The sequence below is a fragment of the Tachysurus fulvidraco genome, chromosome 4 (genome assembly GCF_022655615.1).
Source record: "Tachysurus fulvidraco isolate hzauxx_2018 chromosome 4, HZAU_PFXX_2.0, whole genome shotgun sequence".
Classification (NCBI taxonomy): Eukaryota; Metazoa; Chordata; class Actinopteri; order Siluriformes; family Bagridae; genus Tachysurus; species Tachysurus fulvidraco.
Window position 1 is genome coordinate 28388242 of NC_062521.1, and position 27239 is coordinate 28415480.

General features: G+C 38.2%; 1 protein-coding gene across 2 annotated transcripts in view; it reads right to left on the reverse strand.

The window, feature by feature from the left end:
* glra3 (glycine receptor, alpha 3) overlaps positions 1–27239 on the reverse strand; it is an 84100-nt gene that overhangs the window by 1743 nt on the left and 55118 nt on the right. Inside the window, exons 7-10 of one of the 2 annotated variants that reach the window (XM_047812888.1) lie at positions 15562–15776; positions 14744–14893; positions 6254–6552; positions 5279–5639 (exon numbers count right to left, since the gene is read on the reverse strand). In XM_047812888.1, coding sequence (XP_047668844.1) covers positions 6271–6552; positions 14744–14893; positions 15562–15776 — 647 coding nt within the window. In that variant the 3' untranslated portion in view covers positions 5279–5639; positions 6254–6270. Of the gene's footprint in view, positions 1–5278; positions 5640–6253; positions 6553–14743; positions 14894–15561; positions 15777–27239 lie in introns of those variants that run through there. The other variant, XM_047812887.1, reaches the window with a different exon arrangement.

Below are 27239 nucleotides of genomic sequence, written 5' to 3' on the forward strand. Positions count from 1 at the left end.
CATGTTACTGTGAACGGACAGAAAATGAGAAAAAAAAAAACTAGCATCAATCAACACATTTACACTAAGTCAACTTAATAACAATTAACTAATATAGGTTTTAGGATAATCATTTATTGTCAGAAAGATATTTATATATTAGACTATTTACACTCACCGTTTAAAAGTGCTTTCTAAAATCAACGGTTTGCATGCCGAGGACCAGACCAGACCAGACCAGACCCTACCTTTCGACACAGATGCATTTTGCTAATAACAGATGTTTGTGCAAATCGGTTCTTAGCAAACTTAACTCTGTCAACTATTAACACTTGACGCCTTAACTCTTTAGCCACCAGTCTTAATAGTTCTATAATTTTCTGCAAAGGTAGCTAAATTGACCAATAAACAAATATTTAATTAACTTACCGTGTAATAATCAGTCTTCAAGACGATTTTCCGTTGCACTCCTCTGCCTCGGCTCCACACCGCAACCAGGAACGCATGCGCATAGATTGCCTGGCTTCTTTGAGTACGTTTTACTTGGTTTTGTTATTTTTTGCATGAATTCATTAAATGACAAAACACTAAGTACATATTACTTAGGCAGTTCCATTTGAATTTACCTATGTATTTAAGCACAATTAATAAAAACGAAACCTTAAGTAGCTTATTGAATTAAACGTGACATATTGAAGTAAAAAGACAAAATAGTATTTGTTTGTAAAATTTACTTAAATGATGCTATCTTTATTTACAAGTTCAAAAAATCATTTTTTACAGTGTAATCGGTAAAGGCTTGTGATTAGTCATTGGCTGTTTGGAAGCATGGTGGTCAGTGATTGGTTGTTGGCTTTGTTTACTCACCAGTGTGTAAAGCCAACAACCAATCACTGATCACCGTTCTTCCTAACAGCCAATGACTGAAGTGAATTTGCTCTCTCAGCATGTACATCCTGCAGCAGTGGTGTGATGTGAGTCGTTAAACTGTCTGTACTTCATATAGCAACAAAATGCTGACTCATGGATGTTTATCTAGCTGAGCTGAGTTTCTGATGAAACTCTGCTTTGTAAAGCTGCATTGAATTTTGATTAAAAAAAAACACAAATCGAAAAATAAAATGAAACAAAAACAGTCAAAGCAAATAGATAGATAGATAGATAGATAGATAGATAGATAGATAGATAGATAGATAGATAGATAGATAGATAGATAGATAGATAGATAGATAGATAGATAGATAGATACTTTATGGATCTCAAAGGATTTTTTTATTAGATGGATTGATAAAACAAAACAAATACAATATAAAATAAAACACAGCCTGCAGTAATGAAGCTACATTTGATTGATTTGAAAATTTGGTCTATCATTTTATTTAGGATTATATAATAGATCACAAGAGTAAGAAAAACATATTCGGCTAGGTAAGAAGACACACCTGTGTGACGGTAAACATGCCACCTTTCATTCATTCCATTCAGTTCCAGCTGTTTTGTGCAGAACTTTATTAGATATGAGAAAGATATTTACAGACGATAATATTTGAGCCTCTCTCTCTCTCTCTCTCTCTCTCTCTCTCTCTCTCTCTCTCTCTCTCTCTCTCTCTCTCTCTCTCTCTGTCTCTTGCTCTCTCTCTCAGCAGCAGGAATAGTAAGACAGGTCCAGTTCACATTGGAAAAATGTCATATACATCAATATTATAAGTGGTTCATGCATAACAAGTGTAGAAAATAAATTCGGAATCATTTGCATTAGAAATTTTACACAAGCATCTCATCTCTGTATAGCAGAGTGACATCAAATGTTTTACTTTTTTATTTACTGTTGAATAAAAAGTTCATAATATTTGTTATATTTATGAGGCATTTCAAAGTGTTGTGTGCAAATGAAAATAAATAATAAATATGTAAAGGGAATTTTATAGGAAAATTAAATTACATGTGTACATACGAACATAAAGTAATAAGTATGACCGAATCCTTTCACCTTGATTATTTACCTATTCTTTGCTGATTTAATAATTGTTTCCCAATGCTTCATTTTATCCATCATTTTATTACTAGTCAATCCTGAACCAAGCTGAACAACAAAAAGACACATTTGATATTTGGAATATCCATAGTGATTTATATGGAAGGAAAAATAAAATATCAAATCTTAACAGAAAAAAAAGGGTTTAGATTCAGTTTTTGAATTTAAACTCAAACCTTCAGATCAGTGGTTCACTTCATTAAAGAAAAAAATCCACCCTGAACCATGTATCGATATTTATACTCCACATGAGATGTTCAGTATTCATTAACTTTTCCTACATGACCCACAATGAATGCTGTTTGATCAGCCAGTGAAAGCAGTCATTGAAGGCTAACTAGCTGAACTGAGATTCTGCCGTACCTCAGCTCTGTGTACCTCCATAACATTCTGATTAAAGAATAACAAAATAAAATCAAAACAAATAAAAAAGTTCAGAACAGAAAACAAACAACACACAAAAAACAAAACCAAACAATAACAGAAAACAAAACAGACGAAACAATAACAGAACTAAACAAAATGGAAAACAAACAAAACAATGAAATAAAACAATAATAGAACAGAACAAAACAGAAAACAAAACAAAAAAACACTAGAACAGAACAAAACAAAACAGAAAACAAACAAAAAACACAATAACAAAACAAAACAGAAAACAAGCAAAATAAAACAAAAAAGAAGCTAAACAAAGAACAACAATGTCAATACAAAAACAAAACAGATTTGTTACAGATGTCTAACTAGCCAAGCAATTTCTGTAACTTAACTCAGCTTTTTAAAGCTGCTTTGAATTCTGATTTTGTTTTTAACTGAAAAACAAACAAACAAACAAAAAACTAAAAACAACAAAATCAAATATAGAAAACAAAAACCAAGAATAAAACAATAATAAAACAGAGTAGAACAGAATCAAACAAAACAGAAAACAAATAACAGCAAACAAAGCAAACAAATAAACAAAACTAATTAAGAAAATAAAACAAAAACAAATAAACAAATCTACATTGTAAACATGCACCCCTAACAACGTCATTCTGTGACATCGACTCACAACTTCTTACAGCATTAACCAACATATTAACACCAGATTTACTAAACACATTGCTGAAATTTCTCTGTAAGTGTTTTGATCTGCTTCAGGGTGGATTTTTAATTTGATTTTGGATTAAATTAGTTTTTTAAATTTACGTTTCTTTACCTATTCTACTAGCAGTTTACATGCAATTCACTTTCATGGCATATTTTTAAAAAATGTACATTCATACTTCATACATAAGTTTCATGCATCCGATGGTTGACTTATATTCGAAACAATCTTACCTAAAAAAAATCTGGGATCTAGATAGTCTTCTTTACGTCGTCGAAGTAATTTTTCCTGAAATCTACAGCCGGATTTTCGTCTCTTGTTAAAATTGGCAAAGACATAAAACTGAAACTCTACTGAATTATGATAGGGCTCCAGGAGAAACCAAACTTATTCCTGACACATCATCCTGTATGAACCAAATGAATATCAGATTCTCTTAGAATTCTTTTTTTTTCTTTGCTCAACACATGAGCAAAACTGGCTATCAGGAACATCCATTAGCATTAGCATTAGCACTGAAAACTGGCAGTGTTTTAGTGAACAGTGCAGCTTTTGTTAAAGGGAAAATTGATGTAATATGGAAGACTGGCCCTGATTAGTGCGAGGGAGTTTTACTGAGAAACTAATAAGTGTCCAAAGATCGTCGCGGGTTCTAGTAATTAGACTGAAAATAGGAACACTCCAAATTTATTCAAAATTTCAAATTACCGCATATTTCCCAATCATGTATCGTTATGATATAGCGATCAGTGTCCTTACTGGCAGGGATTTGTGTTTGGGTTGATGCATCAATCTGAAATTAATCTAGTGTAATTCATTGTAAATGGATTATTATAAAAAAAAAAGAAAAAGAAAAGACAACTAGTAAATATAAAGTGAAGCTTGGGAACAATTATGACTGATTACAAACAGATTATAATTAAAAAGGAAACAAACCAGTGGTGTGGTAAGACATTAAGACATTTGTGTTACAAAATAAAGCAAACAAATAAACAAACGAAGTAAATCATTACAAAGAAAAAACAAATAATAAAATAACAATGAAAGCCCGAACAGAAAAAAAAAGCAAAACAAATAAACAACCAAATAAAACAGAACAAATCCAAACAAAACCAAATGGATCAAAACTAAATAAACGAATAAAAAACAAACCAAACTAAACAGGAAAAAAAAGAAAAACAAATAAACAGACAAAACAAGCAATAAAAAATGACTGACATAAATCTGGGCAAAAAGTCAAACTGAGAACAAATTGATTAATATTATAAAAGGACAGACAAGTGGTGTTGTGTTGTGCACTTAATACTTCTGAGATTTTTTTTTTTTTGAGAAATTCAGAAATTGAACTGGGTTTTATTTTTTTTTAAAAAAAAATCCTTTTTTTTGTGGATGACCTGCTGTTATGAAATAATTTTTTGCAGAGATTTGCAAATTTCTACACAAGCATTTCCCCAAATGTTGTTTCCTCATAGATCTAAATTTAATTTTATAATGTTTTTACAATGACCCCAAAACCATCTTCACAGTGAAATAAATGTTTTAAAAACCATCATCTAAAAGACCAGGTTTTACTTTTATCAATATGCAAATTGCTGCATATTCCACTAATGGATAAAGCCTCATTTGCATAAATAAATAAATAAATAAATAAATGCAAATGCTGCAAATTTAAAAAGAGGGCAAAGACTAATTGTGATTAGAAGAAATGAGAATAAATAAATAAAAACAAATGGACAAACAAAACAACAAACAAAACAAACCCAAGGCAAAACAAAACAAACATAAATAAATAAACAAAACAAAATAAAATAAAAACAAACAGAACAAAAACACAGTCTTATTGTTTTATTATTATTATTATTATTATTATTATTATTATTATTATTATTATTATTATTATTATTATTATTCACACACACACACACACACACACACACACACACACACACACACACACACACACACACACACTTATATACAGTACTGTACAAGTCTTATGCACCCACATGCTTGTTTGCTGTAGTAACATTACAACATTTTTACAAATATTATAAATAAAAATATCAGGCTAAAGGTTTATATTGTGTAATAGAGTTTGCTTCAGTCATACTGAAAAAACAAAACAAATCCAGCCACATTATTTTTAAACCCGAGACAGTAACGCGCAACAGTTGTGATGTCAAATATAAACCTTGTTTATTAGAGCTTACTGGGTAAAGATAAAGTTAACGATAAGATTATCACTTGTACAGACATCCGTGAGCCGTCCCTCGTGCATAAGCCTTGTGTACAGTACTGTATAGATTGTAGTATGGAAGTGCTGTGATATGGGATGAAGTAAAAGTTCAGTGTTGAGTTCACTTTGCTTCTCAGGACGACCCGGCCGTTAGACCTGTCGTTTGATCATCGTTAGATCCTCAAAATTCCTGATCTGTACCAATCGAACAATTACCAACAATTATCTCCTGTTTCCATGGAAACTTTTCATCCTTTAGATTATTATTTCTATCGATTCATTTCAGCTACATTTGCTACCTGAAATGAAAACATGCAAGTTTTAAAAATATAATTTCACAATTTCCTGCTCATCATTCAGACTCGGATGTGTTAATAATAATAATAATAATAATAATAATAATAATAATAATAATAATAATAAGAAGAAGAAGAAAAAGAATTTTAGAAGCATTTTTTTAAGGGATGATTCTGATATTTGGAGTTTAAAATGGTTGTATAATAATAGAAAAAAAAAGACATTGATCTATTTTCTTTTATATTTTTTATAACTTATGTAAGCTTTTATTTTTTTAAATGTATTAAACCAAAACTCTGGCAGTAAAAGGCTGTAGGACACGAGAGAGACGGTGGGAGCAAAACGTGAGATCCAGGGAGGGCTTGGGGGAACTCAGTGTGTGTGTGTGTGTGTGTGTGTGTGTGTGTGTGTGTGTGTGTGTGTGTGTGTGTGTGTGTGTGTGTTGTGTTGCTCCATCATGTCTCTCAGTTGCATAGTGTGTGCCAGTTGTGACCATTTGGTCCAAGTCACTGTAACACTTCCTGGTCTCTATGACGACAGTAGAGTACATATCATGTTTGTATATATAATATATAATCACACACGTAGCTGTCCATCAGACTGAAGCTCCGCCCACCTGGTATTGTTCCGTGTTTAGTCCTTAGAATTTCCGTCGTATCTTAGAATTTTGTACAGAATCCAGTAGAAGATGTTGAAGAAGAGGAAGGCCAGAGGAAAGCCGGCACGTGATATGGTGTCGATCTTCTTGGCGCGGTCAATGAAGATCTTCCTCATCTCCTCTGGACTCTTAGCGGTGGTAGTGTTCCCCTGGGCCTGGAGCGAGTTAGAGCCGGTGTTATTGGTGGATTTGGCCATCGGGACATCTTTCCCTGCATTAGGGGCGTAGCTGTGACGGCTTTCACGTACCTCCTCCTCCTGAGAGAGAGAGAGAGAGAGAGAGAGAGAGAGAGAGAGAGAGAGAGAGAGAGAGAGAGAGAGAGAGAGAGAGAGAGAGAGAGAGAAAAAGATAGATAGATAGAGGAGAGAGAAGAAAAACATGAACAGAGAATAAAGAGAGAAATGCAGAGTGAAGAAAGAACAGTGGGGCAAAAAGAGAAAGAAAGACATACAGAGAGAATGAAACAGTGGAAGAAGAAATATAGAAACGTATACAAATTCCTATTCAGTGATGAAAGAGTCTAGAAAGTCTCGTGTCCTGAAACACACACAGCACGTTTTAGACCCAGACTGGTGTAACGTAGCAGACGATGAGCACTAAGAGGACAATAGTTTCTCTGGTGTAGTTTCTCAGCTTGAATGGATTCATTATGTCTAAAACTAGGTTTATCCTCATCGTTTCTGTGAAATATCTGATCGGTATCAGTACATTTCAGATCATTTCCCTTCTCATCGTAGCTGTGTGTTTTGTATATTAATGTCACCCACATGAGAGTGGATTAACGCAGTACATGTCTTCCTCCTGCTCTGAATCTAAAACAGACATCAGCGTTTATTTAAATCTCAGGACTAAAGTCTGGCAGATGGACAGAAGATTCATTAACACCATCTTTAATGCTTTATAAAACACACACACACACACACACACACACACACACACACACACACACACACACACACACACACACACACACACACACACACACACACACACACAGAGTATTAACAACAAACACCTTTCAGTAGTGACCTCACCTTGAACTCATCGCCCAACTAAACAGGCTTTTAAGTCATCTTTATGCCTGCCATGACCTTCGACCTTTGGCGATAATCCGATCCTAGGTTTCCCTCACCTTAAATCTCACTCACTGATCCTTTTCTTTATAAAGGATCCCCCCCCCCCTTCCCCGCTGAGAGCTAAAATTGGAAACTGGGAATCTGTCAAAAGTCACCCATCCTCTAGACTAATGCCTTTTGGATGAATCTTGTGGAAAAAGTTCTTGCAACAAAGAGATGTTTGTTCGCGAGGCTCTGTGTATGGAAATGATTGTGCAAGAACATAGAATCAAACCTCTCAGGGTTTTTTTTTCCAGTATTGGCAGAGAAACAGAAAGGTTTTTTTTTCCCTCAGTAAATAAACACAGTCTTACACACATGGAGTAAACATGTCAGATGCAAAAGGGATTCACGATCTATTATTCCCGCTTCTACACATGTCATATTCATGCTTGTTGAGACAATTTGAGTTTCTACTGTACTTCTTTTTTTTTTGTACAGATTAGATTGAAAATACGAGCAGACAAGTCAGTCCCATCATAAAGGTTGCAGATGACACAATCTGTGTTGGGTTTCATCAGCAAGACTAACGAGTCAGCGTACAGAGAGAAGCTCCGGCGGCCGAGCCAACAACCTGTCCCTGAACGTGAAGAAAACAAAACAGATGGCTGTTGACTTCAGGACTCTGTGATGAAATTTGACAGCTCTTCTGTAGAGATTGTCAAGAGCACTGAATCCCCGGGTTTTCCCCTGGCGCAGAACCTCGGCTGGTCCCTACACACTCCGGCTTTGTAGCCAAAAAAATCCTAGCTACGTTCTACCTCTACTTTGTCTCCTCACCACATTCTCCAGTGGGACTAACCACATCATCCCGAGCAGCCGCATCACTTCCTGGAGGTCATCCAGGTCGCTTTTCCGTCCCTCACAGACGTTTACACCGAATGTGCACCAGAATCACATCTCGACCTCTTCACCCTCCTGCCGTACGGCAAAAGGTTCCCGAAACATTCAATCCAACATGGCCAGACAATTGTGTATTGTATCAGACATCAGACTCCTCCATAAACTTATGCCACTTTAATTCCACTCATGTCTGCTGCGTATATCTACAAGCATTTACAGCAACATCTGGGAGATTTTAATACCATGTTCAACTCCAAAAGAAAAAAAACAAACTTAAATCTGGATCAGATTCTCAGAGCCGAGACAGTTGGATCGGACTGCGATGTACAACCTGTGGCTCTGAAAGAGTTCTTTCACAAAGAATGTTATTTAGATTTAAATGACAATAAGATGTAGTGGTGCCCTTAGATGTAGTGATGTAGTGATATAATGTAATGTAGCCCTTAACCCTCCATTGCTCAGTTATATGAATTAGATTAATAAGAATAAGAATAAGAATAAGAATAAGAATAAGAATAAGAAGAACATCATGAAGTGTCATCATGAAGTAAAGAAGTCCTTCAGGCAAGGATGGAAGTATGAAGTGTTTTCAATTTTTTTTAACAACCCATTAAACCCAAAGAAGACATTTTTTACTGTCAAACTGGTTTCATCTATGATAAATTTTCATACTAACAAAGTGAACTGCTGACAGCCCCACAGTGTGATAAATGAAGATAGTTAGTAAACTAGCCTAAGCAGCCAAGAAGATATGCTATATACAGTACGTCTCATATATACTGCCCTGACAACCCTTCTGTTCGATCCTCTACATCCTGCATCCCTTTATCTAATAAAACAGCTCCTCAGTGTAACGTACAGAAACCACAGCTACACTAAGCGACGCTACATTCACTAAGCAGCATTACATTAGTTAGTGCTGCATTAGTTTGGTTCTTTGATGCAACGTCTTTCCTCACAAATATTCTCTCTTTTGGAAACAGGGTGAATACTGAGAACTTTTTGTGCAATGAACCTGTCTCTGAACGTGAGCACAACAAAATAGATGGTTATTGACTTTACTAAGAACATCATGTATATTTTCGAGATTCCTTATGCCCCTTTTCCACCGAGGCAGTTCGAGTGCTGGTTCGGAGCCAGAGCCTAATTTAGAACCAGTTCTTTCTGTTTCGACCGCCAAAGCACCGGCCCTGAACCATGAAAAGTGGTTCTTAAGTAGCACCAAAACGTTGCTGGTCTAGACTTAAGAACCGCTTGTGTCCGGGGCTGTGGGCGGGGCTACTGTTAGCGCATTTGATAATGTACCTTAAGTATACTAATGTTTAATACACTTTTACTTTACCGCGATATGATACATTATCAGCACACATGGTAGTAGATTAGCTACGTGCTAAGGCTAAATTTTTTTCTGTGTTTACGATACAATAAAGTTATGTACTTTATCGATTACAACCTCCGTTTATACAGATTACACGGAGCTGCACGTACATGTTTTATTCGCCGCGTTTGGATGCCAATGTATGTTCACAAAGCCATGAGCATTAACAGTAAAGCAACATCCACCATTGTTGTTGTGTTTGTGTTTGTCGCTGCTGCGCTAACGTTGCTGGGACACGTGACACGTATACAGTGACGTCACACTCGGCGCTGTGATGCTCTCTAGCCGGTGGAAAGGCAAACCGGTTCTTAGAAGGTTCGCCAGTGGAACAAACTTTGAACCAGCACTAGCGCTAGCTCTGAACCAGCACCCGGTTCTTTCCGGTGGAAAAGAGGCATTAGAGGAGAACCTCAGCTGTTTCCTCAACACCATCTTCCTACACAAGAAAACCCCGCTACGGTCTATCTCTACTTTCAATGAAGGTTGAAAAAAGTCCATCTCTACATGAGGCTAACTCCAGCTGATCTGGAAATGGAATGTTCTGCTAACAAGATACCAAGAATCGATCCTGAGTGCAGCAGCAGAGTCGCTCAGTGCTCTGATTCGCAGGTAGAACTTAAACCGTAAATTTTCCAATCCACAGTCTGTGTATCTGTTATTGGTTACAGAAGCAGAAAGTATGTTAAAGGTACAATTCTTTCCATCCATTCATCAATCCATCCATCTACCAATTCTTCCACCCAACCATCCATCCATCCATCTATCCATCCACCCATCAATCCATCCTTCCATCCGTCCATCCACCTACCCATCCACCCACCTATCCATCCAACCATCAATCCATCCATCTATCGAGTTATTGATCCACCCATCCACCCCTCTATCTATTCATCCGTTGAGCCATCCATGCATCCATCCATCCATCCATCCATGCATCTATCCATCCATCATTCCATCCATCCATCCATCCATCCATCTATCCATCCATCATTCCATCCATCCATCCATCCATCCATCCATCCAACCATCCATCTATTCATCCATTGAGCCATCTATCCATCCATCCATCCATCCATCATCCATCCATCCATCCATCCAACCATCAATCCATCCATTTATCCAGTTATCCATCCACCCATCCACCCCTCCATCCATCCATCCATCCATCCATCCATCCATCCATCCACCCATCAATCCATCCATCCAGCTATCCATCCACCCCTCCATCTATTCATCCATTGAGCCATCCATCCATCCATCCATCCATCCATCCATCCATCCATCCATCATCCATCTATTCATCTGTTGAGCCATCTATCCATCCATCCATCCATCCATCCATCCATCCATCCATCCATCCATCCATCCAACCATCAATCCATCCATCTATCCAGTTATCCATCCACCCCTCCATCTATCCATCCATTCATCCATCCATCCATCAATCCATCCATCCAGTTATCCATCCATCCATCCATCCATCCATCCATCCACCCCTCCATCTATTCACCCGTTGAACCATCCATCCATCCATCCATCCATCCATCCATCCATCCATCCATCCAACCATCAATCTATCCATCTATCCAGTTATCCATCCACCCATCCACCCCTCCATCTATTCATCCATTGAGCCATCCATCCATCCATCCATCCATCCATCCATCCATCCATCCGTCCATCCGTCCATCCATCTTCTATACCATTTATCCTTCACATGCTCCATGGGGAACCTGGAGACTATCCCAGGGGACTCAGGGCATGCCAACCCATTACAGGACACAGTACACAGGAAGCACATGCCAACCCATTACAGGACACAGTACACAGGAAGCACATGCCAACCCATTACAGGACACAGTACACAGGAAGCACATGCCAACCCATTACAGGACACAGTACACAGGAAGCACATGCCAACCCATTACAGGACACAGTACACAGGAAGCACATGCCAACCCATTACAGGACACAGTACACAGGAAGCACATGCCAACCCATTATAGGACACAGTACACAGGAAGCACATGCCAACCCATTACAGGACACATTACACAAGAAGCACATGCCAACCCATTACAGGACACAGTACACAAGAAGCACATGCCAACCCATTACAGGACACAGTACACAGGAAGCACATGCCAACCCATTACAGGACACAGTACACAGGAAGCACATGCCAACCCATTACAGGACACAGTACACAGGAAGCACATGCCAACCCATTACAGGACACAGTACACAGGAAGCACATGCCAACCCATTATAGGACACAGTACACAAGAAGCACATGCCAACTCTACACACAGACACACACACAGGTGGGAAAGGAAGCACGTATCAAACCTCCAGCCCCGGATATACAGATATAATTAAGTGACAAATTTAGGACTAATATTGACAGGTGGTTCAGTTATGATTCATTCATCTTCAGTAAGAACATTATCCTGGTCAGTTTTCTCCAGAGAACGCGGGTCATGAGCTGGGAATACTGTAGATAAAGTGTATTGAAATCCACAGGTGTGTTTTTAGCTACCGGAAGGAAACACATGTGAACAAACTGTGAGTCAGATCTAAAATGAGTCACGACTCTACAAATTCTTGCATATGAGCTTTATATTAACACCACCGTGCAGTGAGACATTTAATCATCAACATGAACACAATAAAACAGGCCTCAGGGACAAGGAGTTAAATATAATTAGGAATGAATAAAAAGCGATATTATAAAAATAATTGCTTTGCTCTAAAATTAAATCAACTTCATTATATCACCATGTCATTGATTATTTTTCAGCATGACAGTGTTTTATTTCTTTATATATTTTTTTTTTCAGAGCTGAATTTAAAACATTTCCCAAACACAGACCAATGGAACGTTCAGAGAAAGTGGGTAAGTGATGGAAACACAAACACGTGTTGGATGATGGACGGGGTCAGGGTGGGAGTCACAGCACGGTCGCAGTGTTTACCCCATCCATGGGATCCGCGGTGTGACCCTGATATCCGTACGTACGCTCGGAATTCCTTAAACCGTTCCCACGGCAGAAAGATTCTGGGATTTCCTCCTCGGATGTGCGACTGTACAACTTTTAGCATTCAGGAGTGAAGAGAAAGACATGACCAAAAAAAAAAAAGACAAAAGACAAAAACAGCAAGCAAAACAATAAAGCATGCAAGATAGTGATGAGTTGACAAACATTGCATGCATCGAATAAGGAAGAAAGAAGAAAACAAAACCTAAGCATGTGTTTGAACAGGAAGTGAGATTAAACCGCTGACCACAGTATGATAGTGAAACAACATACCATGCATGTTGACTCAAAATACTTCCTATATGTACAGCTGTGTAAGCTGATGAAAAAATGAACAGCGGGATTATTTTCGTTCTTTGGTTAACTGAAATAAAGAAATATACAAAGTCAGAGTCACTTCTACATACAGGTGTTTTAGATCAGTGGTCCCCAACCCCCGGTCCGTGGACCAAATGGTACCGGGCCGCTCAAGGAACATTAAAATATTCCCATTTTATTTACTGTGGTGTATTTCTCTCGGGTTTGTGCGACTTTCCATGGACGAGACATTAACCGGGAGCTGAGAGACGTCACCTAAAGCCGCACCAATACCGCACATGCGCAAAATATCGTGATATCTGTCCGGGTTTAGGTGACGTCTGGAGCTGAGCGGCTGCGAGCGACAGTGGCGTTGTAGCTTTGGTGGAGAGAGAAGGTGTGTATCGCTCTTCTCTCTGTTCACCGGTACTTTGTCATGTTTAACAGTGCTTGGTGTACGTGTATATTGTGTTTGCTCAAATTTAACCGACAAATTAGCAAAAATGAGCAGGAAACAGACGTCGTTAGAAAGTTAGAAACTCTGCCGGTGTTCTGGATTAAAGTCATGGCGGAATACCCTGAGATTGTCACCACAGCACTTACATCCCTATCGCCATTTCCGACATGCTATCTGTGTGAAGCGGGGTTTTCTGCAGTGACGGCAACCGAAACAAAACAACGGAATAAACTGGACATAAGCGACACACTTCGGGTGTCATTGTCTCCTATTACCCCAGATGGAACCGTCTCGTTGTAAAGAAACAAGCTCAGGGTTCTCATTGATTTAGCGTTGTAGTGAGTTAAAAAGGCATGTTTAAATACAATTAAATTAAAATTATTTATTTTAATTTAATTGTATATCCACCACCCCCCACCCCCAGCAGGCCACGGTAAAATGATCAAACATTGACCGGTCCGCGACGAAAAAAAGGTTGGGGACCACAGTTTTTGATGATCTGCAGTCCTGTAGCTTTGTACTTCCTGATCATTGGATGCAACATTAGAGGTAAGTTGCACACTGTACATATTTTTTAACATCTTACTTAAAAACAAATGATTCCATAATAAATCTTAACGAGCAAAGGTTTTTAACATGTATGTAGCTGAATGCAATGTGACCCTTATGACCTTGACAACTACTGTAATAGAAGCTCCAGAAACCAGATTTCATCAGCTGTCATTACACATCATGGCCTTCAGGTGGCAGTGTTGTGGAGCACGTGCTACATATAAACTATAATAATGAAGGGTGTGTGTGTGTGTGTGTGTGTGTGTGTGTGTGTATGTGTGTGTATGTGTGTGTATGCGTGTGTGTGTGTGTGTGTGCGTGTGTGTGTGCGTGTGCGTGTGCGTGTGTGTATGTGTGTGTGTGGTTAATGTTTGAGCTTAGTAATATGGCTTGCAGTTAATCCACAGACATAATAACTAAGCAGATTCACTGTCTGTACAGCAATAAAACAGTAGAACAGAAACATCTAATATAAATAAAAACAATTAGCTCTGAAACACAAACATTCCTTTTATTCCTATATAATATAATATAATATAATATAATATAATATAATATAATATAATATAATATAATATAATATAATATAAAAAAGAGAACCCCATCATCCATTCATCCCTCTTTCTATCCCGTGAAAACTGACGTTACATGTTTTCTTTCTTGCTCGACAGACTTACTACTGTACATTCTTTCCCGTTCTCTACATGTTGTCAGCACGTTCTGTACATTCTTTTACGATTCCCTGTGTTCCCTCCATCACCTTCTCACCTTTCTTGACTTCTTTCTCCTCCGATGGAAGCGCAGCAGCTCCTTGTGCTGCCTCGAGACAAAGTTCACTGCCGCGTACTCCAGTAGTGCCGAGAACACGAAGAGCAAACACACGGCCATCCAGATATCTATAGCCTTCACATAGGAGACCTGAATCACACACACACACACACACACACACACACACACACACACACACACACACACACACACACACACACACACACACACACACACACACACACACACACACACACACGTACATATAACACACACATGCACATATAATGTAGTGTTATGAGAGAGATACTAGAAAGCTAATTTGAATAAATTTGAATAAAAAAAAATAGAAATTTCATAGGTAATAGAGAGTTAATACAGAGTTATTAGAACATTGCTAGAATTAATATAGAGGTAATAGATAATAAAGAGTTATGAGAGTTACTGAAGAGCTAATTTAGAATTACTAGACAGTTAATATAGAGGGTTATTATAAAAGGTGTATTGTATTATAGAATATATATATATATATATATATATATATATATATATATATATATATATATATATATATATATATATATATATACATTAGAGTTTTGTTAGGAAGGTGTTAAAGAGTTATTAGAGCCTTATTAGAGAGTTATTAGAGAGTTACTACAGAGTTCTTACATAAGGTTTAAGCATTATTAGGGCATTAGAGAAGTTAGCGAAGGTCACTACTATCTTATTAATATTAGAACGTAGTTAGGGAAAGTGTTTGAGAGTTTTTTGAGGGTTCTTATGCAGTTCATAGAGAGTTAATGGTGTAGTCTGACCTTAGGCAGAGATGTTCTGGAGCCAGAGCTCTGTGTGGTCATGGTGAGCACCGTGGTGATGCCCAGAGCCACACGAGCAGGAGCAGCATCCATGTTGATCCAGAAGGACACCCAGGAGAGGATGACGATAAGCAGACTGGGGATGTACATCTGGATCAGGTAATAACCCATCTGTCTCTCCAGGTGAAAACGCACCTCAATGCATGTGAACTTTCCTGCAGGAAATAAAGTAAGGATTCAAAAACCACACTCAAAAAAAAATAAAAAAAAATTACAGAGCTGTGATTAGAGCCTAGCATAAGACATGAGTTTAAACCCCAGCATTACCAATCTGTTGCTGCTGGACCAGTGAGCAAGACACTTAAACCTGACCTTCTCAGCTGGATGGAAAAATTAGCTAAATGTCAAAATACACCTATCACTTTAGCAATAGGGCTTTTGACAAATAAAAATTAAACTGGAGTAAGTCCAACATTAACTAAAGAGTTAATATAGAGGTACAAGAGAGGTACAGTACTTGGGTGTTAATATAGAGTTATTAGAAAGTTACTAGAGAGGTAATATAGATTTGTAATAGTTAATCCAGAGATATTTGAAAGTTAATATAGAGATTAAAGTTAATAAAGAGTTACTAGAGAATTGTTAGAGAGTTAATATAAAATTACAAGTAACTAGAGATTTATTATAGAATTAGTAGATAGTATTTAAACGGTTACCAAAGGTTTAATAAAGAGTTAATAAAGAGTTAGAAGAGATACTATGCGTTAATATAGAGTTCTTAGATAGTTACTAGAGAGTGAATATAGACTTAATTGTTAATTGAGATGCCATTAAGTTATTGGAGAGTTACTAGAGAGTTATTATAGAATTACTCTCTCTCACTCATCTTCTACCGCTTATCCAAACTTCTCGGGTCACGGGGAGCCTGTGCCTATCTCGGGCGTCATCGGGCATCAATCAATCAACCTACCATGCATGTCTTTGGACCGGGGGAGGAAACCGGAGTACCCGGAGAAAACCCCCGAGGCACAGGGAGAACATGCAAACTCCACACACACAAGGCGGGAATCGAACCCTGACCCTGGTGGTGTGAGGCAAACCTATTAACCACTAAGCCACCGTGATCCCCACCATTATAGAATTAGTAAATAGTAATTAAAAAGTTACCAAAGATTAGTAAAGAGTCACTACAGAGCTAACAGAGAGTTACAAGATAATTACTAGAGTTAATAGTTAATATAAAGTTAAAAGAAAGTTACTGGATAGTTATTATAGAATTACCAGAGGGTAATTAAGGAAGGTCTACTGACGTATTAGAGATTTAGTAGAGAGTTATTAAAGCATTATTAGGGAGGTGTTAAAGAGCTATTATGTAGTTATTACTAGAGAGTGTTACTAGAGAGTTCGAATAGAGTTAACTCTTTTGTCCTAAAGATGTCGTGGGAAGTTGTGGCTTAATGGTTAGAGAGTTTGTTTCCTAACCCTAAGGTTGTGGGTTCGAGTCTCAATACCACAACTGAGGTGCCCTTGAGCAAGGCACCAAACCCCCCCAACGGCTCCCCGGGCACCGCAGCATAAATGGCTGCCCACTGCTCCGGGTGTGTGTTCACGGTGTGTGTGTGTTTGTGATCACTACTGTGTGTGTGTTCACTGCTGTGTGTGTGCATTTTGGATGGGTTATACGCAGTATGGGTCACTGTACTTAGCCGTATGTCACGTCACTAACTTACAGCTTTACCCCTAATTTGAAGAAGGTCCCAACTTCAGTGGTTGGGTTCAGAGCACAGGGTCAGCTATGATACAACACCCCTGGAGCAGTGAGGGTTAAGGGCCTTCCTCAAGGGCCGATCAATGCAGCTTGGCTCTCCTGGGGCTTGAACTCTGATCCACAACCCATAGCTTTAACTGCTTGAGAGTCCTCTACTTGAGACTGCTTGAGAGTCCTCTACTTCCATTACAAAACAAAAACTCTGACACTGGAGACTCCTTCCTGAAAACTGCATCAGATTAAAATATATGAAATATAATCTGTTTAAGTTTAAACTCTTCTGTCATCGTTGTTCAATTCAATTCAATACTTATCCAATTTTATTTACAAAGCACTTTTAACATTGGACATTGTCTCAAAGCAGCTTTAGGGTGCTTTCACACCTATAGTACGGTTCATTTGGTCCGGACCAAAAGCAAAAAAATGATATAGTACATCATAGCTTTTTACCAGGTTTGGTTCCTTTTCACACCACACCGATCGTTCTGTTCTGCACCAGTTGAAACGAACCAAAATGCAGTCATGTGATAACATCCACATCACTCATTGGCCACATGTCTTTGAGCGTATTTCCTAAACTGCTTCTCGATCGGTCAGAATAAACGTGCGGGAAATTTCAACGAAACTCCGGAAGTAAACAAAAAGAGGAAATTACAGGAAACTACAGCATACAGTCCACCATGGAGAGACGACTGCGTGCTGCGATTATGTTCGTGGTTGTAATCTACTACATCGCTCGTATACAGCGTTCTATGCAAAGTCTTCATTTTCAGAATGAAGCGCGGATGCGGCTTGAAAATATCATTTTAATGCACTGCAAACGGTGAAGACGCATCGCAAGACACTTCAGGAATCGGCGAGCATTACCTTTGCGAAACTGTGACACTTATCTTCCGAAAATATTGCCAACGACCAACTACGGCAGCTGGTTTAGTCCAAAATGCGCAATACTTTTTGCAGTTAGGTCTATTCGATCTCGGACCGTGTTCTCACCACAAACGAACCGTACCAGAGTTCGTTTGAAAGCGTACCGAGACCACCTCTTCAAGGAGGTCTCGCTACGCTTGTTTAGTCCGCTTTTGGTGCGCACCAGAGTTTGATTGCTGCATTCTCACCTGCCCAAACGAACCGCACCAAACGAGCAATGGAACTCTGGTATGATTCAGCTGATCTAAACAAGGCAGGTGTGGAAGCACCCTTAAATAACTTAAAACATACAGAAAGTTGATTATACAAAGATGAATATAATACAAAATTAATATTAGACTTATATTTAAATGTGTTTGTATTTATCCCTAATGAACAAGTCTGAGGTGACTGAGGTGACTCTGGTGTGGATACATTCCCTTAGATGGAAGAGGAAGGAACCTTGAGAGGAACCAGACACAAAAGTGAACCTCATCCTCATTTAGGTGACACTGGAGGGTGTGATTATAAACTGTTATAAACACCAGACAGTGTTATTATGAATGATGACCTTTTTACAGTCATTTACAGTCTGATAATTGTGTATTGATGAGGAGGTTGTTGTCCTCAAAGACCACATGGAGTTTGTATCTTCTCACTGAATGTCTGAAATCATCATGAAGCAGAACACCTGGAGCTGCTACTGTACATCTCTGAGTAACGTTGATACTTCAAAAGCATTTTCAGAACATATTAACATGAGCACATGTATAATATAGACCTGTAATTTTGCAGCATCTCGAGTTTAGGGAAAATTAATCGGCAGCTTCTGACTAAATCAGGATTTAGAATTTTATCTCAGAATTTGGTGTATTGGGAGACAAAGAAACATACGAGTGTTTAGTAGAGTGTGTGTGTGTGTGTGTGTGTGTGTGTGTGTGTGTGTGTGTGTGTGTGTGTGTGTGTTCTCTGCTGCACCAAGATCAGAGAATTGTAAAAAGGGATTTGTTTTGTATTTCAGGTCAGACAAGTCACACAGAAATGCATATTAGGAATAAAAAGGCTCAGCGGTGAAGAACACAAAGCCATCAGTGTGTAGCAGTGTGTGTAGCTGTGTGTAACTGTGTGTAGCTGAACACACATCAACGCATTGCTCTGGCCTTGATGTAGCTCACTTTAATAAAACAGGTTTTGGCTCAGAAGCGAGAAGAAAGTGTGTGTGGAAACCTTTTCCTGGGGAAGACAGGTTAGAGGTAATTATGAAAGATGACATTTAATAATGACACGTTATAGATTGTTAATTATGAAAAGGAGAAAGGTCACACACACACACACACACACACACACACACACACACACACACACACACACACACACACACAAAAACACACACAGACACACACACACACACACACACACACACACACACACACACACACACACACACACACACACACACACACACACACACACACAGAAAGAGCTTGTTGTCATGGATACATTCCGGCATATGTTACAGTTTATTAGAAGCTCTTATCCTAAGCCAATAGGAATCCAGAATTTTTCGCACAGGCATGTGATAAAATATGTCACATTCTAAAGGTTTTTATAACGTACTTGTCGTAACATTAATCAAACAACAGCATGAGACAAGCTTTTCTATATCTCCAACATGACATTCTGTCATTTATGGACTTTTGTGACTCTCTTTAAAAGTCAAACCTGAGACAGATGACCAAAAACATCTGAGCTCGTCCCACGCTTTGAAACTGACTGGATCGGCTGGGACTCCCTGCCATCTTTATACCACTGTTGTCTCAGAGCTACTTTAAAATTGATGAGTGTGATAAAAAGATCCATAAAAAGACCAGACACTATTAGCTTATGCAGGCTTCATTAATCCTAATGAGCTCTGTTAGCCATTTCTGCACTATGCTTTCTCTAAGGAGGAGCAGAAAACTCTCACTGCCAGGAACAATCACAAGGTTGGAAAATCCCACAGAATTAAACACACATAGTGTGAGTTTCTGATTATCAACCGCAGAACCGTGAATATCAGTCAGGATTTAACGTGCTGCTAAAATCTCATGAGGATGTTGATGCTGATGCAGAAAAAACAGTATAACTACAGTGTTACAGTCAGTACAGTGTTACAGTTAGTACAGTGCTACAGTCAGTACAGTGTTATAATCAGTACAGTGTTACAGTCAGTACAGTGTTATAATCAGTACAGTGTTACAGTCAGTACAGTGCTACAGTCAGTACAGTTTTACAGTCAATACAGCATTACAGTCAGTACAGTGTTACAGTCAGTACAGTGTTACAGTCAGTACAGTGTTACAGTCAATACAGCATTACAGTCAGTACAGTGTTACAGTCAGTACAGTGCTACAGTCAGTACAGTGTTACAGTCAGTACAGTGCTACAGTCAGTACAGTGTTACAGTCAGTACAGTGTTACAGTCAGTACAGTGTTATAATCATTACAGTGTTACAGTCAGTACAGTGTTACAGTCAGTAAGGTGTTACAGTCAGTACAGTGCTACAGTCAGTACAGTGTTACAGTCAGTACAGCGTTACAGTCAGTACAGTGTTACAGTCAGTACAGTGTTACAGTCAGTACAGCGTTACAGTCAGTACCGTGTTACAGTCAGTACAGTATTACAGTCAGTACAGTGTTATAATCAGTACAGTGTTACAGTCAGTACAGTATTACAGTCAGTAAAGTGTTATAATCAGTACAGTGTTATAATCAGTACAGTATTACAGTCAGTACAGTGTTACAGTCAGTACAGTGTTACAGTCAGTACAGTGTTATAATCAGTACAGTATTACAGTCAGTACAGTATTACAGTCAGTACAGTGTTACAGTCAGTACAGTATTACAGTCAGTACAGCATTACAGTCAGTACAGTATTACAGTCAGTACAGCATTACAATCAGTACAGTGTTACAGTCAGTACAGTGTTACAGTCAGTACAGTGTTACAGTCAATACAGCATTACAGTCAGTACAGTGTTACAGTCAGTACAGTGCTACAGTCAGTACAGTGTTATAATCAGTACAGTGTTACAGTCAGTACAGTGTTTCAGTCAGTAAGGTGTTACAGTCAGTACAGTGTTTCAGTCAGTACAGTGTTATAATCAGTACAGTGTTACAGTCAGTACAGTGTTTCAGTCAGTACAGTGTTATAATCAGTACAGTGTTACAGTCAGTACAGCGTTACAGTCAGTACAGTGTTTCAGTCAGTACAGTGTTACAGTCAGTACAGTGTTACAGTCAGTACAGTGTTATAATCAGTACAGTGTTACAGTCAGTACAGTATTACGGTCAGTACAGTGTTTCAGTCAGTACAGTGTTATAATCAGTACAGTGTTACAGTCAGTACAGTATTACAGTCAGTACAGTATTACAGTCAGTACAGTGTTATAATCAGTACAGTATTACAGTCAGTACAGTGTTATAATCAGTACAGTGTTACAGTCAGTACAGTATTACAGTCAGTACAGTGTTATAATCAGTACAGTATTACAGTCAGTACAGTGTTACAGTCAGTACAGTGTTACAGTCAGTACAGTATTACAGTCAGTACAGTGTTATAATCAGTACAGTATTACAGTCAGTACAGTATTACAGTCAGTACAGTGTTACAGTCAGTACAGCATTACAGTCAGTACAGCATTACAGTCAGTACAGTGTTACAGTCAGTACAGTATTACAGTCAGTACAGCATTACAGTCAGTACAGTATTACAGTCAGTACAGTGTTACAGTCAGTACAGTGTTACAGTCAGTACAGTATTACAGTCAGTACAGTGTTATAATCAGTACAGTGTTATAATCAGTACAGTATTACAGTCAGTACAGTGTTACAGTCAGTACAGTGTTACAGTCAGTACAGTATTACAGTCAGTACAGTGTTACAGTCAGTACAGTATTACAGTCAGTACAGCATTACAGTCAGTACAGTATTACAGTCAGTACAGCATTACAATCAGTACAGTGTTACAGTCAGTACAGTGTTACAGTCAGTACAGTGTTACAGTCAATACAGCATTACAGTCAGTACAGTGTTACAGTCAGTACAGTGCTTTAGTCAGTACAGTGTTACAGTCAGTACAGTGCTACAGTCAGTACAGTGTTATAATCAGTACAGTGTTACAGTCAGTACAGTGTTTCAGTCAGTAAGGTGTTACAGTCAGTACAGTGTTTCAGTCAGTACAGTGTTATAATCAGTACAGTGTTACAGTCAGTACAGTGTTTCAGTCAGTACAGTGTTATAATCAGTACAGTGTTACAGTCAGTACAGCGTTACAGTCAGTACAGTGTTTCAGTCAGTACAGTGTTACAGTCAGTACAGTGTTACAGTCAGTACAGTGTTATAATCAGTACAGTGTTACAGTCAGTACAGTTATTTCGGTCAGTACAGTGTTTCAGTCAGTACAGTGTTATAATCAGTACAGTGTTACAGTCAGTACAGTATTACAGTCAGTACAGTATTACAGTCAGTACAGTGTTATAATCAGTACAGTATTACAGTCAGTACAGTGTTATAATCAGTACAGTGTTACAGTCAGTACAGTATTACAGTCAGTACAGTGTTATAATCAGTACAGTGTTATAATCAGTACAGTATTACAGTCAGTACAGTGTTACAGTCAGTACAGTGTTACAGTCAGTACAGTATTACAGTCAGTACAGTGTTATAATCAGTACAGTATTACAGTCAGTACAGTATTACAGTCAGTACAGCATTACAGTCAGTACAGTATTACAGTCAGTACAGTGTTACAGTCAGTACAGTGTTACAGTCAGTACAGTATTACAGTCAGTACAGTGCTACAGTCAGTACAGTGTTACAGTCAGTACAGTGTTATAATCAGTACAGTGTTACAGTCAGTACAGTATTACAGTCAGTACAGTATTACAGTCAGTACAGTGTTATAATCAGTACAGTATTACAGTCAGTACAGTGTTATAATCAGTACAGTGTTACAGTCAGTACAGTATTACAGTCAGTACAGTGTTATAATCAGTACAGTGTTATAATCAGTACAGTATTACAGTCAGTACAGTATTACAGTCAGTACAGTGTTACAGTCAGTACAGTGCTACAGTCAGTACAGTGTTACAGTCAGTACAGTGTTACAGTCAGTACAGTGCTACAGTCAGTACAGTGTTACAGTCAGTACAGTATTACAGTCAGTACAGTGTTACAGTCAGTACAGTATTACAGTCAGTACAGTATTACAGTCAGTACAGTGCTACAGTCAGTACAGTGTTACAGTCAGTACAGTGTTACAGTCAGTACAGCATTACAGTCAGTACAGCATTACAGTCAGTACAGTATTACAGTCAGTACAGCATTACAGTCAGTACAGCATTACAGTCAGTACAGTGCTACAGTCAGTACAGCATTACAGTCAGTACAGCATTACAGTCAGTACAGTGCTACAGTCAGTACAGTATTACAGTCAGTACAGTGTTACAGTCAGTACAGTGTTACAGTCAGTACAGTGTTACAGTCAGTACAGTATTACAGTCAGTACAGTGCTACTTGAGGTTTTTTTATACTGTACAATGCAAAATATCTTTGGAACAGAGAAATACTGATATTATGTTGAGGCAAAAATTAGAACAAAAACAAACATCTGTGGTTAGCTGGACAATGCTACAATGCTAACTGTTAAATGGTTTGAATGTTAAAATGTGTCTAAAGATTTAAAATGAAAATGTATTAAGTGTGTGTTCATTAGGTGGTTGTTAGGATGTTGCTATTGTCTAAAAACTCTTCTTTACACCACAGATTATTATTCTATAAGATAATTTCTATATTGTGTTTATTTATCATAAACTATTTCAGAATTCATTTGATTTTCAAATCAGGTTTCAAGTCTCAAGCTGCTCTATAAAGCTTCATCCTTTTAGCTACGTATAAATCTATAGATAACACTGACCTGATAATTGAGGGTGTAAATCTAACAAAAAAAAAATGTTTCAATTACAGGCTTCTTACTGCCAAGGTCAAACTTTAACCCTTGACCTGGAAGTAGTCCCTGATGTCACATAGATTATTTTATACTTCCAAGGACTATTGGGACGCAGTACTGGAGTGGGGAAATAAATAATGGGGTTTTGTACGCTGGCTAACGGACTTTATTATAATTCTGCTTTGGCTGTAGTAACAAGTGCTTTTACTTTACACTGCGTAGTTTTGTTTGAGTTCTGATTTAAAACTCAATAGTAGTACTAATAATAATGATCATTATTCTTTGTCTACTCATCTACTCATTGTTTTAGCTGCATAAAGTATCATTCATTCATTCATTCATTCATTCATTCATTCATTCATTCATTCATTTTCTACCGCTTATCCGAACTTCTCGGGTCACGGGGAGCCTGTGCCTATCTCAGGCGTCATCGGGCATCGAGGCAGGATACACCCTGGACGGAGTGCCAACCCATCGCAGGGCACACACACACACTCTCATTCACTCACACACACACACACACACACTACGGACAATTTTCCAGAGATGCCAATCAACCTACCATGCATGTCTTTGGACCGGGGGAGGAAACCGGAGTACCAGGAAGAAACCCCCGAGGCACCAGGAGAACATGCAAACACCACACACAAAAGGTGGAGGCGGGAATCGAACCTCAAACCCTGGAGGTGTGAGGGGAACGTGCTAACCACTAAGCCCCCCCCCCCCGTATAAAGGATCATTTCCTAATTATTTACACAATACTGTAGCCTTTATCTTTAAAAGATGTCTTAAAAAAAAAACTTTGAAAAAAAAGACAACAAATTGAGTCTAAAACTAGAAAAATTTCTAAAAAAAAAAAAAATAATTCCTTACATTTTTTTTTTTTTTGCCTGTAAAGACAGTGAAGACTCAAGCTGACATTGACTCCACAAATTTGTGCAAAACCTTCAGTTACTGATACAATATTAAATCGAACCGATCGGAATGCCGTCTGATCACAAGCTTCGGTAGAAGAGATTAGACACGAGGAAAGTCTGAGCTTTTTTAAGAAGCGGTTAACACGGACATTATCGTGCGTTTGCTTACATTTAAACATGAAGGCAGAACTAGTGCCAAATCATGAATATTAAATACTCAAGATATCTTTCTGTTTTAAATATTTCAAAAATTCTGAAAGGGAATAAATCCAAGGCATATTTTTATATGACACCTAAAGTTTCTTTTCAACATTATATGCTCCAGAAAGAAAATTAAACAGAACTATTTATCATTTATTCAGTCCGATATTTTTATATTTGCTTATATTAATATTGATTTGACCTTATATTAAATCCAATGCATCTACAGGTTAAATAAACGAATCCTTCCTTTATCCTATCGCTCCATGCTACTTGGCTATGCAGAGATTTCCCTGTTGTTTCCTGCTTGACAGCGTTTGACTTCCTCCTCTCGGTCATTCCGTTGCTCCATTTGACTTCCTATGTGCATCACTGACATGGAAAATGGCCCACGTCAGGCATCGAGTTATTGACTGACGCTCGACATAGCTGCTGCAGAGCGGCCTGGAGGTTAAGTGGTTTCAGTCGAGCTGAGGCAGAGTGTCAATCAGTGTGAAACACAAACGGCATGGGTCTGTGCTAGAAGACGCCAGAGACAGAGAGAGTGACTAAAATAGGAATAAAACTGGAAGGATACTCTGTTTTGTATTTATACTGTATTAACAATTTCTATGAGGCATATATACATATAATGCCTCATAAAGTGATGTGGTAGCCTAGTGTTTATGGTGTTGGTTTACCAATTGTGAGTTTGGATCCCAGGTACACATATACCACTGCTGGGTGCCTGATCAATGCCCTTAACCTTATAAAATGAGATAAAAATGTAAGTTGCTCTCTGCTAAATGCTAAATGCTGTAAATAAAGCTCTTCTGCTGTGCTCTTAACTCTACAGGTATGTCACCATGTACTGTAAACAAGGAATATGTATTGAGTCAGATATAAGAAAAATTATTCCATATAGCTTTCATAAAAATATTACATTTATATCCCTTCATCCAAGTAGGAAATTCTACCAAATCTAATTGATCTACATTTAATTTTATACTATTTCCCTTCCAAGAACAGTAAAATAAATCGTTCCGTCTTGTTTGAACCAGAATTGTGACTTTGAATTCGTTGTATGGGAACGTTAATATCCGAGCGAGCTGTTGCTATAGAAACTATCCCGTATTAGAACGAGCGCATTAAATACCACTAAAGCTGTGATTGTGCAGCTGGACCACTGTCACATCTGTGGGCCTAGAAAATTCACCAACCAACCAGAATTCGAGAATCTTGACTGCGTTGTGATAAAGAAATGTTGGAAAACTGAAAGAAGTTTCCCAGAGAAGTTGAACAAAAGGAGAAAACGAGTCGGGATGAGCTTCTGAGTCACGGCAGTGTAAATGAGGAGTGTATAAATAAAGAATCACTTGTGCATCACAGAAGCATGAAGGAAAGCTCTTTTGGTGCTGGATGAGTCTAAATGACTTCCTCTGTGAAAGAAATCATCTTTTTTTGTACTGACACAGTTTCAGACAGCTGTCCTAGATGAAGACAAAGCAGCGCAAAATTAACACAAAGACACTGAAATGTCCTGACGCTTCGTACACACATCCTATAACACTGCATGCCTGGTCAGCATCCTCTTTTCTGTCTGGGTCAAGTGATAAAACAGACCATATACCATACGAGTTAGAGGAACAACAACAAAAAAAAAGACAGAGCGAGGAAGAGAAATGGAGATGGAGAGAAAGACATCACAGTCAATAATGAGGTCCATTAAAGATATCATTCTTACAGCTCATTAACGGTTACTCATTAGTCAATGTGTTATTAAGCTTGATGATTAGTTTCACACACACACACACACACACACACACACACACACACACACACACACACACACACACACACACTGACGATATTAATAATAATAACATGGTTGTTATACACTTATGTAACTTACACCTACA